This window comes from Rhinatrema bivittatum, chromosome 9 (genome assembly GCF_901001135.1).
Source record: "Rhinatrema bivittatum chromosome 9, aRhiBiv1.1, whole genome shotgun sequence".
NCBI classification, from domain to species: Eukaryota; Metazoa; Chordata; class Amphibia; order Gymnophiona; family Rhinatrematidae; genus Rhinatrema; species Rhinatrema bivittatum.
In genome coordinates, this window is record NC_042623.1 from 129,325,280 (window position 1) to 129,342,522 (window position 17,243).

General features: G+C 42.9%; 1 protein-coding gene across 1 annotated transcript in view; it reads right to left on the reverse strand.

Annotated features, from left to right (window-relative positions):
* LOC115099303 (solute carrier organic anion transporter family member 1C1-like) overlaps nt 1-17,243 on the reverse strand; it is a 196,033-nt gene that overhangs the window by 99,984 nt on the left and 78,806 nt on the right. Inside the window, 1 exon segment of the mRNA XM_029616871.1 lies at nt 2,631-2,795. Within this exon segment, the coding sequence (XP_029472731.1) occupies nt 2,631-2,795 (165 nt within the window).

The following is a 17,243-nucleotide window of genomic DNA, read 5'->3' on the forward strand; positions in this document are numbered from 1 at the left end:
CAATGAAGTTTCTATGGGATATATTTAAAACTAATAAGAGAAAATATTTTTTTACTCAACACATACTTAAGCTCTGGAATTCCTTGCCAGAGGTTGTAGTGAAGTTATTAGTGTAGCTGCATTTAAAAAAGGTTTGAACACATTTCTGGAGAAAAAGTCTATACACAATTATTAATGTGGACTTAGGGAAATCTACTTCTTATCCCTGGGACAAGCAGCATGGAATCTATCTACTCCTTGGGATCCTGCCAGCTACTTGTGACCTGGATTGCCCACTGTTGGAAACAAGATATTGGGCTTTAAGGACCTTTGGTTTGACCCAATATGGCAAGTCTTATATTCTTAACAAAATAAGTAAATAAATAATTGACAGTAAAAAAACCAAGTGAGTGGTGAAGATATCCATATAAAGTTATCTGGATGTCCTAGTGACATTTATCCTGATAAAAGCACTGCTGCATATATCTGGGTAAAGTTATTTGGATACATAAGACCTACTATATGGCCAACCAGTAGCTAAAGTTAAACACTCCTTGGAATGCGCCGATTGCTGCTTTTTAGTGTTTATTTATTTGATTTATATTCACCTTTGTCTGGCATTTTAAATCAGATTACGATCAGATATTGTAGGTATTTCCCTATCTCCAGAGGGCTTGACAATCTAACAGGTGAACTTTCAAAGGAGTTACAAATGTAAATATAACATAGTATCATATCAATTTTCAAAAGCCATGTACCTGCAAAAAAGGGTCAGATTTAAAATCTACGCCCGATTTATAACATGTGCGTGCTGCCACGCGCATGTTATAAAATCTGGGCTCGGCATGCGCAAGGGGGTGCACACGTGCACCGTGCGCGCGCTGAGCCCGAGGGGAGCCCCAATGGCTTTCCCCGTTCCCTCCAAGGCCGCTCCGAAATTGGAGCGGCCTTGGAGGGAACTTTTTTTCCAGCCCCCCCACCTTTCCCCTCCCGTCCTCTATCTAACCCACCCCCCCAGCCTACTAAATCCCCTCCCACCTTATCTCGTTGAATTACTCCTGCATCTGGCAGGCGTAACTTGCACGCACCAGCTTGCCATCCCCCGGCACAGGCTGCTGTGCCATAGGATTCGGCCCTGACCGCCCCCGAACCACCACCACGCCCACGGCCCTGCCCCCGGCCTGCCCCCAGCCCCGCCCAGGACCGCCCATTTTTGAAAGCCCTGGGACATGCGCGCCACCGAGCCTATGCAAAATAGGCTTGGTGCGCATAGGGGTAGGTTTTCGGGGGTTACGCGCATATCTTACGCACGTAACCCTTTGAAAATCTACCACAAAGTGTACTTACAAATGTAAAACCCAGTTTTAAGCGTGTAAATGCTTTTGAAAATCAAGTCCTATATTTGCATCTGAGGCAATGGGGAGAGAAAAGACTTGCACAACACACACAAAAGGAGCAGCAGTTGGATTGGAACCATAGGTTCCCTGGTTCACAGCCCATTGCTCTAACCACTAGGCATGGAATAATTTATTTATCCAGTCAGTGTGAGGGGGAATTGAAACAGAAAATGTGTCTGGCTAACTCCCAAAATTAGAAGGGCAAACCTTTTGAATATCGGAATCATAGGTATTAATTTAAAAACAAATGCTTAGTTCCATATAAGGCTCCTTAATTTAGGTAGATTTTCATCAAAATTAACCACCTTATTTTACCTAAATTTAGCATATTAAAACTTAGAGTCCTAATTAGACTTGCAATTAATTTGAGTAGATCTATATTCCTAAATTGGATGAAACTAGACACTCAGTCGCAGTCGGTCATTAAAGTGGCCCGAATTATGTCTTCCAATTGCCAGGAAGAAAAAAAGGGATGGGGGGGGGGCAATAGTGTGCATCCGGATTGCATCGTGGTGGTACATTTTGCCCACCACAGTTGCGGCGCAGCACACGCTATCGCTCCCACAGCGGCGCACCGTAAAAGGTGGTGTTATTTCCGGCGCTACTGCCGGTGATAACGTCTAAAACATATTGCCTGCAGCGGTTACCGGAAAACATTTTGTTCCTAACCCTGCCCTAACCCTCCCCTTTCCCTCATTTAAATTTTAATGTTGTGATGCGGTCACTATCGCGTGCGCTAGGGCGTGATAAGGCCACTTTGCGTTTTAAAGAACGACCCCCAGAGTTAGGCACCTAAACCGTTTGAAAATTGACCCCATAGAAATCAAAGGATAACAGTCTTGTGCAATCCTTTCATGGTGAATTTACGTGAATAAACATTACAAAGTATTTATCATCGCTTTATCATTTCTTTCTGTGTACCACTGAAATTAGTCTTACAGATCTGAATCAAAAATTGGTGGGAAGAGATGAGATGATGAAAGAACTCGAGTAAGATCACACCATCTTCATCCTCCAAAAAACTAAAAACATACCATATTGTACATTGATTGAGCAAACTAAATAATGTATATCATTTATAGCAAAGATCCTGATTACCCAGACTTGTCCTTGAGTTTTCTGTGACCCCCCTTGACTTTTTAATAATTCATATTCTATCTAAATTCATTAAAAATTAAAATGGGTAACATTCATTATAGCAGTACTATGTCCAATTCTGCACATACAAAGCAAACACCAGATCATAGCACTTACCGGTTACAAAGTTGGACTTAGATGCTGATAGACCATATTGCTGTTCCATATATTTAGCTTTGTAAGTAATGATACCAATAAAGCCACTGGTCTGTAGAAGAGACATGCATAGGTACAGAACGTATAATTGTTGTGTGAATAATCTTTTCAGGGAAATAAAAAAACCTAAAAGACAAGATACATTGTTAAACAAAAATATAAAATGTATAACATGTCCCAATTTTCTAAAAGGCTTCCCCTACTTGATGTTAGTCAAATTCTTTTAAAAATAGGATCATAGACCTTGAAGACTACATTCAAACTTTTAGAGAAATTTTATTTTTCCTATTCCTTGTAGTATTTGGACTGTCACAATATAACCATTAATAGAGAGACACATATCCTTCAATGTTAAGAACACAAGTGCAAAGCTAGATCAGACCAATGATCCACTGGGCCCAGCATCCTGTTTCTGGCAGTGGCCAGTCTAGGTCATTTGGAAGTACCTACTATCAAATCCTAAATCCAAAAAGGAAAATCAATTCCATGCTGCTTATTCACAGAAGCAAAAGATGCAGACACTAAGGCTATCTAGCTAAGTAATTCTTAATGGACCTGTCTTCTAGTAACTTATCCAAACATTTTTAAACTCTGTTAAATTACTAGCTATGACAGCATTCCCTGGCAGCAAGGGTTACAGGTTGATTCAACCATTTTATGGCCAGAACGGACACTGAAACAAATGCAGAATAAACTTAATTACTATCACAAAGCTAGAGGAGATGTTATGTGCAATGTCAAGTAGGGATGAGAAAGGTGAATATGGGCATATCATGAAAAATTTCAGACCCACCCTGTCTGAGACGTAGAATACATTAATTGCCTCTTAACCTATTTATGAGTCTTATTATCCCTTTATAGACTTGCAAAGTTGCTCTGGTGATGTCAACCCCCTATAGGAAAAGGTGGGAAAATTGCACTAAGCATGTTTGGGCTCAAAAGTCAGCCTGATCTAAGGGCAAAATGCTAGAAACACCCACCCACACTTCCTTCTCCTTCCACATTGTCTCATTTACATACTGTCATCCTGGCAAAAACATCAGCACGGGCTTATGTAGCAAATGCTTACTAAAGCCTGGAAACAAACAGCTAATGGCTTAGCAGGCTGCATTATTTGAAGAACTACTGACATCAAGTCCACAATGTGTCCAGATTCTAAAAAATTCTTATTTTCATGTACATAATCTGTATTTGATATTCTTCACTTACATCTTTCTTCTCCATGAAGGGATAGCATTTACAAAGCATCCATACACTTTTAAACATATTATGTAACCTTAACTCCTGCATTGGTGTCATGACCTAACTACCTCTTTAGTTTGCTCTAGAAAGAAGACAATGCAAAAAGCATGTTCACCACTGTTGCAATGAGAAATTCAGAAAAATATTGGAAGGATGAATGACTGATTAAGGCAGAAATCTGTCTTGACTAGGGAAACCAGGGTTCAAATCCCATTGCTGTTCCTTGTGACCTTGGGCAAGTCACTTTTACCCTCCACTGCCACAGGTACAAACTTGGATCCTGATTTTCAAAAGCATTTATACATTTAAAACTGGATTTTACATGTGTGAATGCACTTTATCTGAGTGAGCTTTTGAAAATTGCTACAGTATATGACATTGAATTGTCTATAGGTTTTAACCTTGTTAAGTATTGTTACGGCCTGATTTTAAAAGGGACACACGCGTAAATAACAGGGACTACCCGCATGGCTGGGCTTTGTGTATGCTGCACATATTTTTGGAAGGGCCCGGCCACGCCCATAACCCCCATTATGCGCCGAAGTGCTGGGCCTCTCCAAAGGGGTGAGCCATGGTCTGGGTAAGTAGGTAGATAAGGGTTCGGGGTCAGGGTGGAGAGGGGAAAGGGTCAGAAGGTTAGGTAGGGGGTTAGGGAACTGGAAAAATGGCCAATCGCGTCACCACGTGTAATTTGAACATTCTCCCCCCCCCGTGCGCTCGCAATTCGCGGGCCGCCCATACATGCGTGCACGGATATTAAAATCCGACGTGCATGTCTGCATGGACATCTGATTTTATAACATGCGCGTGGAAACATGCACATGTTATAAAATCTTCGTGTCCATGTGCATGTTTGGGTCTTATGAATGTAGGCTTTTGAAAATTACTACAATAGTATGTTACATTTACATGCATAATTTGTTTGAAAATCCACTGTAAGCCCTATAGTATCTGAATGGAAACAGTATACACATATATGATTATCCTGACAATCATATAAATGGTAACCTCATCCCACTTCTCATTTAGAATATATTATTGATCTATGTAACCGTAAATATTGGCACACTATGGATAACCTAGAAACCAAACCTATTCGTGCCTAAATGTAAACCGTTGTGATGGTACATTACTAAACGACGGTATAGAAAAGGTTTTAAATAAATAAATGTAATCTGCTTTGAAATGCTGAAAGGCAGAATCAAAAAAATAAAATAATTGATCTTAGGCAGAAATGTGGGATTTGTGCATATCATTTCCTAGTAGGGGTGTGCACGAAAAACTGTTTTGATTCATATTCATTTTTAAGTTTTTGACATTTTTTGTTCAATTTATTTGTTGCCAAGTTCATTTGTTTCATATACGTATGTCATTTCATTCATTTCCATTAAAGTCAATGGGAGAAGCAATGCTTTCTATTTTGGAATGGGATTTTCTTTCCAAATTTAATGAAAATTGTAAGCTGGCATCAACAGTGGAGGGAACAGCAATCCAATATACCAAGAGTGGGTAAAAGTGTCCCCATTAGTGTAATGAACAGACCAAGGCACTGTGAAAGCGGCAAAACATCACAAACAGTGGTAAAATCACTCCAAGGTACCATGTGAGGGGCAAATGGCACCAACAACATTGGTATAAAGACCCCAAGGTCTCAAAAGAAGGTGAAAGGGTACAGTGGTATGAACATTCAAGGCACCAAAATAAGAGCAAACGGCACCAGCAAAAGTGGCATGAATTCCCCAGGGCATCAAATAAGAAACAAGTAAATGTTAAAAGGCTGGTGTATATCCAAACCGGGAGATATGCAAATATGTCGGGCTGGTGCGCGCCAAGGGGTAGATTTTTAAAAAAAGCGCGTTCGCATACTTTTGTTTGCGCAGCAGGCGCTGGATTTTATAAGATACGCGCGTAGCCGCATGTATCTTCTAAAATCCTGGATCGGCGCGTGCAAGGCTGCCGATTTTGGGCAGTTGGTGCGCGCCGAGCCGCGCAGCCTGTCTCCATTCCCTCCGAGGCCGCTCCGAAATCGGAGCGGCCTCGGAGGGAACTTTCTTTCGCCCCCTCACCTTCCCCTCCCTTCCCCTACCTAACCCACCCCCCGGCCCTTTCTAAACCCCCCCCTTACCTTTATCCACGGATTTACGCCTCCCGAAGGGAGACGTAAATCCACGCGCGCCAGCGGGCTGCTGGCGCGTCGAGACCCAACCCGAGGGCGGTTCCGGAGGGCGCGACCACGCCCCCAGAACGCCCCGGGCCGGCGCCACGCCCCGGTCCCACCCCGGTCCCGCCTCGCCCTGCCCCCAAAACGCCGCGTCGATCGGCCCCGCCCCCACCCCCTTCCAAAAACCCTGGGACCTACGCGCGTCCCGGGGTTCTGCGCGCGCCGGCGGCCTATGGAAAATAGGTGCGCCGGCGCGCAAGGCCCTGCTCACGTAAATCCGGGCGGATTTATGCGAGCAGGGCTTTTAAAATCCGCCCGCAAGTGGATTTTAAAAGCCATCCGAATATGCGAGCATCTCCCACTGTGTGCACAAAAGTTCCAAAAAAGGGGAGGGGCACGGGTATTCCTTGATTTCAACTTCAAATTAGCATGCAAACACCTCCACACACAGGCACACGCCGGGGTCCTCTGAGGCGTAACTTTACTTCTGCTATGGAGGACGTGTAAGTAATAAAATAAAGATAAATAGATCGGTGAGATTTTAAGGGTCGGGGCTAACGGGAGAAGGGAGGCTATTAAACTAGGGGAGTGTGAGGATGTCTGAGTGAAATCTTCTGGGCTAGAGGAAAACCACACTGACTCCAGCCTTTTCTAATGCAATTTCATGTTTTATTACGATAACAGCAAAAATAACATTACAGTAGACTACCTTACCTCAGGACAGTGTACTCACAAACCTTTAACAGAAAGGGAGAGGAGCTCCTACGTCTGGAGACGCGGAGGCCTCCTGATCCCAGCTGGGCGTACATTCCTATTCCCTTCCCAGCAGTGTCCCGCCCACTGAGCACTCTCCCACTGTAGGACTAAAGGTGGACCAGGTTAAATGCCTGGTCTTGCACAAGTTAAAGGGTGAAAAGTGGGTCACTTTATCACATTACCCCCCCTCAGCTTGGACCTGTTGGTCTGAGCATTTTCACTCCACCTGGATCCGATCCAGGGAAGTGCCTCACATCTGGCCTCCCGCCAGCTAGGCTTGAGGTCAAAATTCTTGGGTCATGCTCATGCCCACCTATTAGGGTTATCTCAGACCGCACTATTAATACCACCCACTGTACCCTTCACTCAGTGTGCACCCCCAGACCTCTAATTATGTCCATTGCTGGCTCCGGGTTCCAATTCTATCTTGGCATGACTCTTTGGACTGGCTGTGAGACATCATGTGGTGGTTTCTTGGATACTCTCTTCAGTGTCTTGTGTCTTCTCTACACTATCACCACTGCTGCACTCTGGCCATTCCACAGCGATACTCACTGGATCCTCAGCAGCATTTCTTGCCGGCCCCTTGGCAGGGCCTTCCTCCGATTCCTCTGCAGTGCCCCTCACTGGGCCTTCTGGGGTGCCTGTCACTGGTTCCTCTGTAGTGCTTCTCTCAGGCCTCTCTGTCACACCATTCTCTGGCTCATCCCTTTCATAGGCCAATCGGTGTTGCATCCATCAGGCCATTCCATATTGCCCCCTTCTGGGCACTAGGCAAAGCTATGAACTCCACCATGAGATTTTTTGTATGTCAGTCATTGTAGGATCATTCCTTTGGCACTCTTCCTGCTCAGTTGCACTCTCCTAGGTAGGCTCTTGCCACTCAGGGTCTGCTTTGGCTTTAGCCCCTTTTCTGCGTTCAACTCTCTCTGGAGTGGAGTCCCACTGAAGGGTTGAGCTGCAGTCCAGTAACTATTTCAGCTGCTGTGCTCTCTCTGGGTTCTCTGTAGTTCCTCTCTCAGGGATCTCCACCGTCTCTCTCCCTGGGCTTTCCATAGCTCTTCCTTCTTGACTCCCTGCAGCATCTTTCTCTGCATTTCCTGCACTGCCTCCAACCAGCTTCTCTACAGTGGCTCTCTCTGGGTGATAACCAATGCTGTTCTCTACTCCCAGGAGACGATGAGCAAGCTGTGCTTCCTACCTATTTTTTCCTTAGCCCAGGATAGCTGGCTCTTTATGAGGCTTTTCTGTAACCACCTTTGCCCTTCCAGCATTCTCTAAATCAAAGCTTGCATTCTTCTTTCATTCATGCTTCCACTTGTTGACTTTTGGTGTTTAGTGCAAAGCCTATGCTTACTGCTGGAGGCTATTCCTACTAGCAGTTTCACTTTCTGCAAAACTTGTTTAGTGTCTGCCTTTCTGACTTAGCTATTCAATACAGACACACAACCATACTAAATAATATACACCAATAGTTTACTTCTCCCCAATACTTTTAAGTTTTAAAAATTTCCCAAGCAGTACTTGATTCTTTTCAGTCACCAGCAAGGTGATCCTCTCCTCTCAGTGCTCACTGAGTACAGGCTCTGACTCCAGATGGAGCTTGCCTCCTTTGTCTGCTGTAAATCTAAACCTGCTTTCCCCAGTTCTCTGTTTTAAAGGCAATTCCTCTTTTTTTTTTTTTCCTTTGGTGATCTTTTTTGAGCCAACAAGCTTTAACTTTAGTGCAATGGTGCACAGTACAGCACTGTTTTGCCTCCAAACTTCTTCTTTGGCAGGCTCCACAACAAACTTTAATTAACAGTCCTCCCATGGAGACTTTTTTTTTTTCTGTGCTAAGCTTAGAAAAAATCCCCAACTTGACACCATATGTGAGAATGACTGAGCGAAAACTTCTGGGCTGGAGCAGAATCCACACTGACTCCAGTCTTTTCTAATGCAATTTCAAGTTTTATTACTATAATAGCAAAACAACATCACAGTAGATTGTCTTACCTCAGGAAAGTGTACTCACAAACCTTCAACAGAGAGGGACAGGGGCTCCTGCTCCTGGAGATGCAAGGGCCTCCTGATCCCAGCTGGGTGAACACACTTATTCCCCTCCCAGCAGGATCTTGCCGACAGAGCTCTCTCCCTCTGTAGAATTGAAGCTGAACCAGGTTAAATGCCTGGTCCCACACAAGTTAAAGAGGGAAATAGGGTCACTCCATCAGAGGAGGTTTGGAAATACTATCCTTTACCTGGGTGAACTGGGAATCAACTGGGAAAACTGGTAATGGTGTTGGTGTGCGTGTCTTAAAATCCCACCACTTATGTAGTAGAAGTGGCATTTGTGCGCATAGGCGCGTGCCCACTTAAAATTCCATGCACATGTGCATGCGTTCAGCTTATTTTATTACATGCATGCATATACACATATATGTTATAAAATGGCCACATCCCTGGAAGTGGGCCAAAGACCGCGTACACAAGTGTGCTGTTGCGCCTGTTTAAAAGTTACTGTTAAAGACATTAGACCGTTCCTAGTATTTGAAAATTTCATCCTAGTGCACTGTGGTACAATATTTGTTGTCCTGCATTTTCAATTTGAAACCAACACTGCATGTACCAAAAATTCCTAGGAAACGTGTCAGAAAAGCTATAACTGCTCAGAGCATTTTTGCCCAGAGCAACTAAAAAAGTGGTATGAAGAAACCAAAAATAATGGCGTGAAAGGATGCGATTGTGATTTGGCTGTAATGTATGTCAACCCATTCCTAACCCCCCCACCTCTCCGAGGTGTATTCGCAGTGACCCTCCTGCTGTGGTGGCAGAGGCAGCGTTGGCCCAGCAATGGGGTTTCAGGTGGTATCAGAGGAGTCACCAATTCTAATTGCCCAGACCGGGGAAAGGATAGAAAAAGAATTCCTTCTTACTGGGTCTCCCAATATTTACGAAAAGGGGTCCGGAACCCACCCAGCGAGTCTCCCAGGGGAAGAGAGAGGAGGCAGAACCCAAATAGAAAAAAACAACTTGAATGTAAGCAGATACGGTTTTTACAAATTCTGAGCTATGACTCAGATTTATTATCACAAGTTGAAACAGTGAGAAACAAGTAATGAAAACATTATAAAAGTACTATAAGTTTTCCACAGTTAACACAACTTGGTTTTGTTAGAATTCCTAGTGAACCAGTATTTATTGAATGAAGAGAACTGGTTCTCCTAACTTTACCATAAAACAATCAGATAAGTATGGTTTGAATATTAATGGCTATACTTTCTACATCAAGAATTTAGTAATTAATGCTACTGTGAAGAAAGTGAATCTTTGTGTCCCAATTCTGTCTTTCAGGTGCAACAGGACAAAATCAACACTCTAATTGCAGGTAAGTAGGTAACAAGGTTTTGTGTTTTTCCTTTCTATGTTGTTTGACTCTGTATGTTTATTTAACCCTTTTTTTCTTTCTCTGTCTCTTTCCAGTGAACCCTCCAGTCCCTGTGAATTTTGAGGCTTTTGTACTGTGTGTTCTTCACTTATGTCTCTGGCACAATTACTTGTGACAACTTCTGTAGTGATTCTGTTCTCTCTTTATGATGTTAAAAAAGAAAGTTTCAGTCTAGCTAGACTTCGTGGCATTATACACTTAGGGGTAGATTTTCAGATGAGCGCGAACAGCCTACTTTTGTTTGCGCTCCAGGCGCAAACAAAAGTACGCTGGATTTTAGTAGATACGCGCGTAGTCGCGCGTATCGGCTAAAATCCTGGATCGGCGCGCGCAAGGCTATCGATTTCGTATAGCCTGCGCGCGCCGAGCCGCGCTGCCTACCCCCGTTCCCTCCTAGGCCGCTCCGAAATCGGAGCGGCCTAGAAGGGAACTTTCCTTTGCCCTCCCCTCACCTTCCCCTCCCTTCCCCTACCTAACCCACCCGCCCGGCCCTGCCTAAACCCCCATCCTACCTTTGTCGGGGGATTTACGCCTCCCAGAGGGAGGCGTAAATCCCCGCGCGCCAGCGGGCCTCCTGCGCGCCGGGCCGCGACCTGGGGGCGGGTACGGAGGGCGCGGCCACGCCCCCGGGCCGTAGCCACGCCCCCGTACCCGCCCCCAAAACGCTGCCGACACGCCCCCGCAACGCCGCGCGCTCCGGCCCCGCCCCCGACACGCCTCCCGACACGCCCACTCCGAAAACCCCGGGACTTACGCGAGTCCCGGGGTTCTGCGCGCGCCGGTGAGCCTATGTAAAATAGGCTCACCGGCGCGCAGGGCCCTGCTCGCGTAAATCCGCCCGGTTTTGGGCGGATTTACGCGAGCAGGGCTCTGAAAATCCGCCCCTTAGCTAATTTTATTTAGTATGAATCTTCGCACCCTCTGCCACTGATAGGGGGCGAGGCTTGTTGCAACACTGCTCGTGGGCATGGCTTGAGTGCCGGAGGTCCCGGATGTCGCTCCCCGACTGTGACCCTTGTGCTTTATTGGGTACATTGTCTCTGGAGCAGTCAGAAACCTATCTATACTCTTTAAATAAGAAAATAGCATGTTCTTCCACTACACTAATCGCGTTTATCTTCTGGAGTGCTCCCTCAGGGGCAGATTTTCAAAGGGGTACGTGCGTAACCCCCGAAAAGCTGCACCTTCCACCCCCTGTGCGCACCGAGCCTAGGTGCGCGCAGGGGGTGGAAGGTGCATAGGCTCGGCGGCGCACGCAAGCCCCGGGGCTTTCCTGGGGGGTCGTGTCGGGGGCGTGTCGTGGCCGGCGTATCATCGGGGGCGTTCCGGGGCATGGCCGCAGCCTCTGGACCAGGCCCCGGACCAGAACATGGTGCGCCGGCAGACAAAAGTACGTGCACGCATACTTTTTAAAAATCTGCCCCTCAGTATTTATTTGTGGCAGCTAACAGGAACTGGGCTAGCTAATTTTGGAAAACAAAAGATAATTAAATATCTTTATTCTAGCTAGCACAGAGGAATTAAATTCAGATGCTCGCTCATGTATGGTTAGGATTATTTTCACACTTTCTGTCACTCACCTCTCAGTAGATTGTCTTACCTCAGGAAAGTGTACTCACAAACCTCACAAATTCATCGTGATACAGCCAGGTTAATTTAATATTAACGTTAATCTGCCTACCCTGAACCTTACCTGGAATTTATCTTCTTTTTAAAACAAATATCACACTAACACAGTCACACATACTTCAAACATCCATACTGGAGATGTGTGCTTTCCTCTCTGTGCTCCACTGTTGTGTATTTCTGGGATTTCAGAGCAGTCTCTGAAGAGGACTGGCCAGGTGCCTTCTGCTCTCTCACTTAGTAAAACCCAGACTAACTGAAGTCTCATCTGACAGACTCCTGTACTGACCTCAGCAAAAAACAAACAAAAAAAAAAACCAACCCAAAACAAAACAGTTCTAAGAGGCATTTAGGAACAGATTTAATATACTTGATCTATGGACAACCTCTCATCTTTTATGAAGTTGTAGAAAAGAACATTTGGGAATTTTGAGACATAGTTTGAGGCTGAGATGGAATCTGAATTTCTTTATCAGTGAGAAACTTATATGTATCAGTCCTCTAGCCCCTTCACATAATTTCCCCTCCAACACTGGCTCACAAAATGGTGTTACCAAATCATTTGCATGGGTAGACACTTTTCTCAGGATTCCAGTGACAAAATGGAGTTTGATTTTTTTCTCTTTCACAGAAATGTTTCTCTTCCAAATTATTTGAAAAGGATTTTGAAGTGATTCACAGCCTTTTCCAGTGTTTCAGATTCCCTCTTTACCATAAAACTACTTCCTATAACACCACAATATATTTAAAAATTCCCAGTCAGACTTTGCTGGCATTTTAGTCCCAAACCTCTCACCCTTTTACACTGTTTTGGGTTCCTGTTCTCCATTTCTGCTCAGCTCTAGAGCATAGCCTCTGAAACCTCACAAAACCCCTCAAAAAACACAGGATGTATTTGGTTAGGCATCTCTGACCTGGCCAATATGAATTTTCAGGTCCACCTTAGGCACCCTGGGGTATTTTTTAACACATTCTGATATCCCAGACCACCTTTGGCTGTCAGGAGAAGCTCCTCCAACTTATTTTGTCACCATTCTAACTTTAAAAAGAGCTCTGGGACCCCACCAATCAATTTTGGCAACACTCAATTGAGGCTATAAATCCAAGGTGGGAGCTCAGGCAGGCTTTCTCCATCTAGAATCTGCTGTTTTTAAAAAACATTTTGTTGCTCAGATCCATTTTTATAAATTTGTAAAAGTTCTGATCTCTGTAAAACCAGGAAATACCGCTTTCCAGGTCACTTCTGGGTTGATGACTCACATTTCAATCTTCCTGCAACTTTATTGCACATACATTACAGTCATCAGGTTCTCAGCAGCACAGGGAAGGGAATGGAACAGGAGCTTTCAGCTGCCTGCACATCTTTCCCATGCAGCAACATACACAGTGAAAACTGGAAAAAACATGCTACATCCCAGTAATATTTTCTTAGAGCCCAGGTTCCAGGTCAGTAAAAAAAAAAAAAGGTTTACTTCCTTATTTTTATATTTTAACCTCTGGTTACATATTGATCTCTAAAGTTGTTTCGGCTAAACTGACTGGCTAGGTAGGTGTTTACTTCTCCCATCATTACTCCATGTGTATCCCTCCTGAAGCTGTGAGCTTGGTTGAAGAGGAAAACCTTCCCTAAAAGAAGAAATACTGTTCTTTTGCCAAGGTTATATGAGTAGTTGCAGTGAAGTCACAGCTTTACTAGCTGATCTGAGATTTCTCTGGGGGACATGCAATCGCAGTGCGGTGTTTAGCCAGTCAGCATTTTCGTCATTGATTAGTTTATGAATTGTGCATAGCGTTTTATGTTGCACTCTTTGTTCTATTGGCAGCCAGTGTAATTCGGCAAGTGTTTGAGTGATATGATCCCTTCTGGTTTTACCAGTAAGTATTCTGGCAGTCGAGTTCTGTAGTATTTGTAGTGGTCTGAGTGTTGTATAAGGTAATCCTAGGAAAAGTGTGTTACAATAGTCTGTGCTAGTGAAAATTAGTGCATGTAGAACTGTTGGAAAGTGTGCTTGAGTTAATAAGGGTTTTAGTCTCCTAAGTACCATTAATTTGGCGTAGCCTTCTCTAGCTTTTAGTGATATGTGTTGCTTAAGGCTGAGTTCCATGTCAATTATTACTCCTAGGTTACGAGCTTTCTCATTTAATTCCACTGTCTTGTCATTTTTAAGTTTGATGGGATTCTGAATTCTTTCAATGTTTTTTTTGTTCAAGGTGTATAAATTCTGTTTTTTCAATATTAATTACTAGTTCCATTTGGTTTAGTAGTTGTCTTTTATATCTAGGTACAGCATTGCCAAGTTTAATGTCTTTTCAATTGTTTCTTCTACTGGTAGAATTAGCTGAATGTCGTCAGCATATATGTAATGTGTGATACCTAGTCCCGCCAGTAGGTGGCAAAGGGGCACAATGTAAATGTTAAATAGAGTCGCCGAAAGTGCTGAACCCTGGGGGACCCCTGTCTTTAGTTCTATTTTATCTGATATTGTGTTTTTTATCTGTACCTGAAAGGATCTGTTATTAAAGTAGAATTTGAACCATTGAATTGTTTTGTTTTGTAATCCTATTTCTTCTAACCTTTTTTGTTGTATGTCATGGTTAACTGTGTCAAATGCTGCTGAGAGATCTAATAATATCATGATGTAGTGTTTTCCGCTGTCAAATCCGCGTAGTACATTATCTGTTAGAGAGATTAGTAGTGTTTCGGCACTATAGTGTTTTCTGAAACCATGTTGCGAGGGGTAGAGTATGTTATTGTTGTCTAGATGTTCTGCTAATTGCTTTTGTACCACTTTTTCTATTAATTTAGCAAGCATAGGTAAGTTTGAAACAGGTCTATAGTTACTTAGGATATTTGGGTCACTGTTTTTCAGTATTGGTTTTATTATTGCGCCTTTAAGTGAGTATGGCATTACTCCTTCGCTAAGTGATAGGTTAATTATTTTGGCTATTGTGTTGGAAGTTATATCAGCATCAATAGCATGGGATCTTCTTGGTATTTGGGTAATTTCTTGTGGCCTAGTTTGGCCTCTGTTGGAAATAGGATGCTGGGTTTGATGGACCTTTGGTCTGACCCAGCATGGCAATTTCTTATGTTCTTATGTTCTTAAGTTATGAACATAAATGTAACATACTATTGTAGCAATTTCCAAAATCCATTTACTCGCGTTAAGTGCTCTTAAAGTAGGTAAAACCTATGGACAATTCAATAGCATTTATTGTAGCAATTTTCAAAAGCTCACTTACAAAGGTAAAGTACATTTACACACATAGGGGGTCATTTTCAAAGGAGTTACGCATGTAAATGTGACATACTATCGTAGCAATTTTCAAAAGCTATTTACTCGAGTAAAGTGCACTTACTTGAGTAAATCCTATGGACAATTCAATGGCATATATTGTAGCAATTTTGAAAAGCCCACTTACTTGAGTAAAGTGTATTTACTCGAGTAAATGCTTTTAAAAATCTACCCCATAAAACTCAGCTTTAAACATGTAAATCTTTTTTGAAAATTACTCCCACTGTGCATATCATTTACATAGGAGACATTTTTCACTAGTTTTCCTAGCTGCAAAGTCTGTGTACACATTTGAGGCATGTAGGCCTCAATATTCATAGCAATCCTTTTAGGTAAGTTAGCCAGATAAGATTTATCTAGCTAACGTACATGAGGTTTTCAGCAGCATGGCTATGCTATTGATTGAATATCCCCATAATTGACACTACTTAGCTGGTTGAGTTATTATATCTAAATTAAACCTGCTCTATGGTAGGTCTAACTTATCCAATTAACTTAACCAGATACGTATGAATAGCCATTCTTATCTAGCTAAGAACTAGATTCATTAAGGCTTTTCTCCTATTTTGTGTCTATGGGAAAAACACTTAAAGGTGCATTTTAAATGCTCTATGCGCACCAAAGCACAAATCAAAAAGTGCAAAAAAGGGGCAGAGCATGGGTATGTTCTAGGTGGAGCATGGGTGGGCCATGGACATTCCGGGAAGGTCACTTGAAATGTGCACATAGGTATTTATGCACACAAGCGCGCGCCGGGGTCGCCTACCACGTAACTTAACTTTTTCTATGGATGGTATGTAAGTTTTAAAATAAAAAAACCCAGGGCTAGTTAGCAGGGTTTGAAGGGTCGGGGCTAATAGGATAAAAGGGAAGAAGGTTAATTAAGGGGTTTAGGAAGTCGGGAGACTTTACCTGGGCGAACTGGAAATGGACTGGGGAAACTGGTTAGTGCGTCGGCTCATGTATCTAAATGAATCCCCCCACTTACACGGTAGAGCCGGCATTTGTGCGCACAGCACATGTCAATACAAAATTGTGTGTACATGTATGCGCGTACAGCTGATTTTATATAATACGCAAATATTTATTTATTTATTTATTTATTTATTTAAAGCTTTTTTATTCCGGTATTAGTAGTTACATCATACCGATTTACATCAGAACTGCAGGTAAAAAATACATTAAACAGGTTCAAACATATGTTATAAAATGGCCACGTCTATTTGTGCAAGCTGCCATACGTGCATACATGTACACTCATGTGGCTGTTTAAAGGTTACTGTCCCCATGAATCACGTACTAAGTCAGCTGATAAGTAGAGCCATCCCAATCTGCCCACTGACTGCTCACAACTTATCTGGCTATCGATTTAGCCAGATAAGTGATTTATCTGACCAAGTGGAGGCTACTGAATGTAGCCAGATATTCATCAGCCATAACTTAGCCGGATAAGTCTGACTTATCCGGCTAAGTAATGTTATTGGGCTTCCACTTTTTAGCTAATTTTCAAAGGAAAATTACCTAAGTAGTTTCTGTATGAAAATGAATTACCATAATAAATGTGCATATAAAATCTGAATGTACTTTGCATTAGTAGTATGCTTTTGTTTTGTTATATTGCACACAATTTTTTAATGTACATAAAAATATATTTACATTCATAAAATAGATTTTAAATGTATTTTACATACGTAAGTAAAAAAAAAAAAGACAAAACAAAATTAAAAAATGCAAACAAGAAAAATAAAATAAAACGTAAATTTTCCCATGCACATTCCAACTTTGTACCTGCTACTTTGGTAGTAGGTGGCTGTTGATTTGGGTTGTGGGGTATGGGGTAAAAATAGAGAGTACAGATGCTGTTTCCCCCCCCCCCCCCCCGACTTTCCCCCCTTCATTCATCTCTTTTTAACCTGGCTACACCTATACATTCTATGGAAACTGGGCAGAAGACTGCGATTTTCAGACAGACCAACTCACCCAGATAAATTAATATCTATTATCTACCAGTAATTAAAATTCCCCTTCCCATTGCTTGGATGCTAAAGGTGTTTTTATTGTGATTT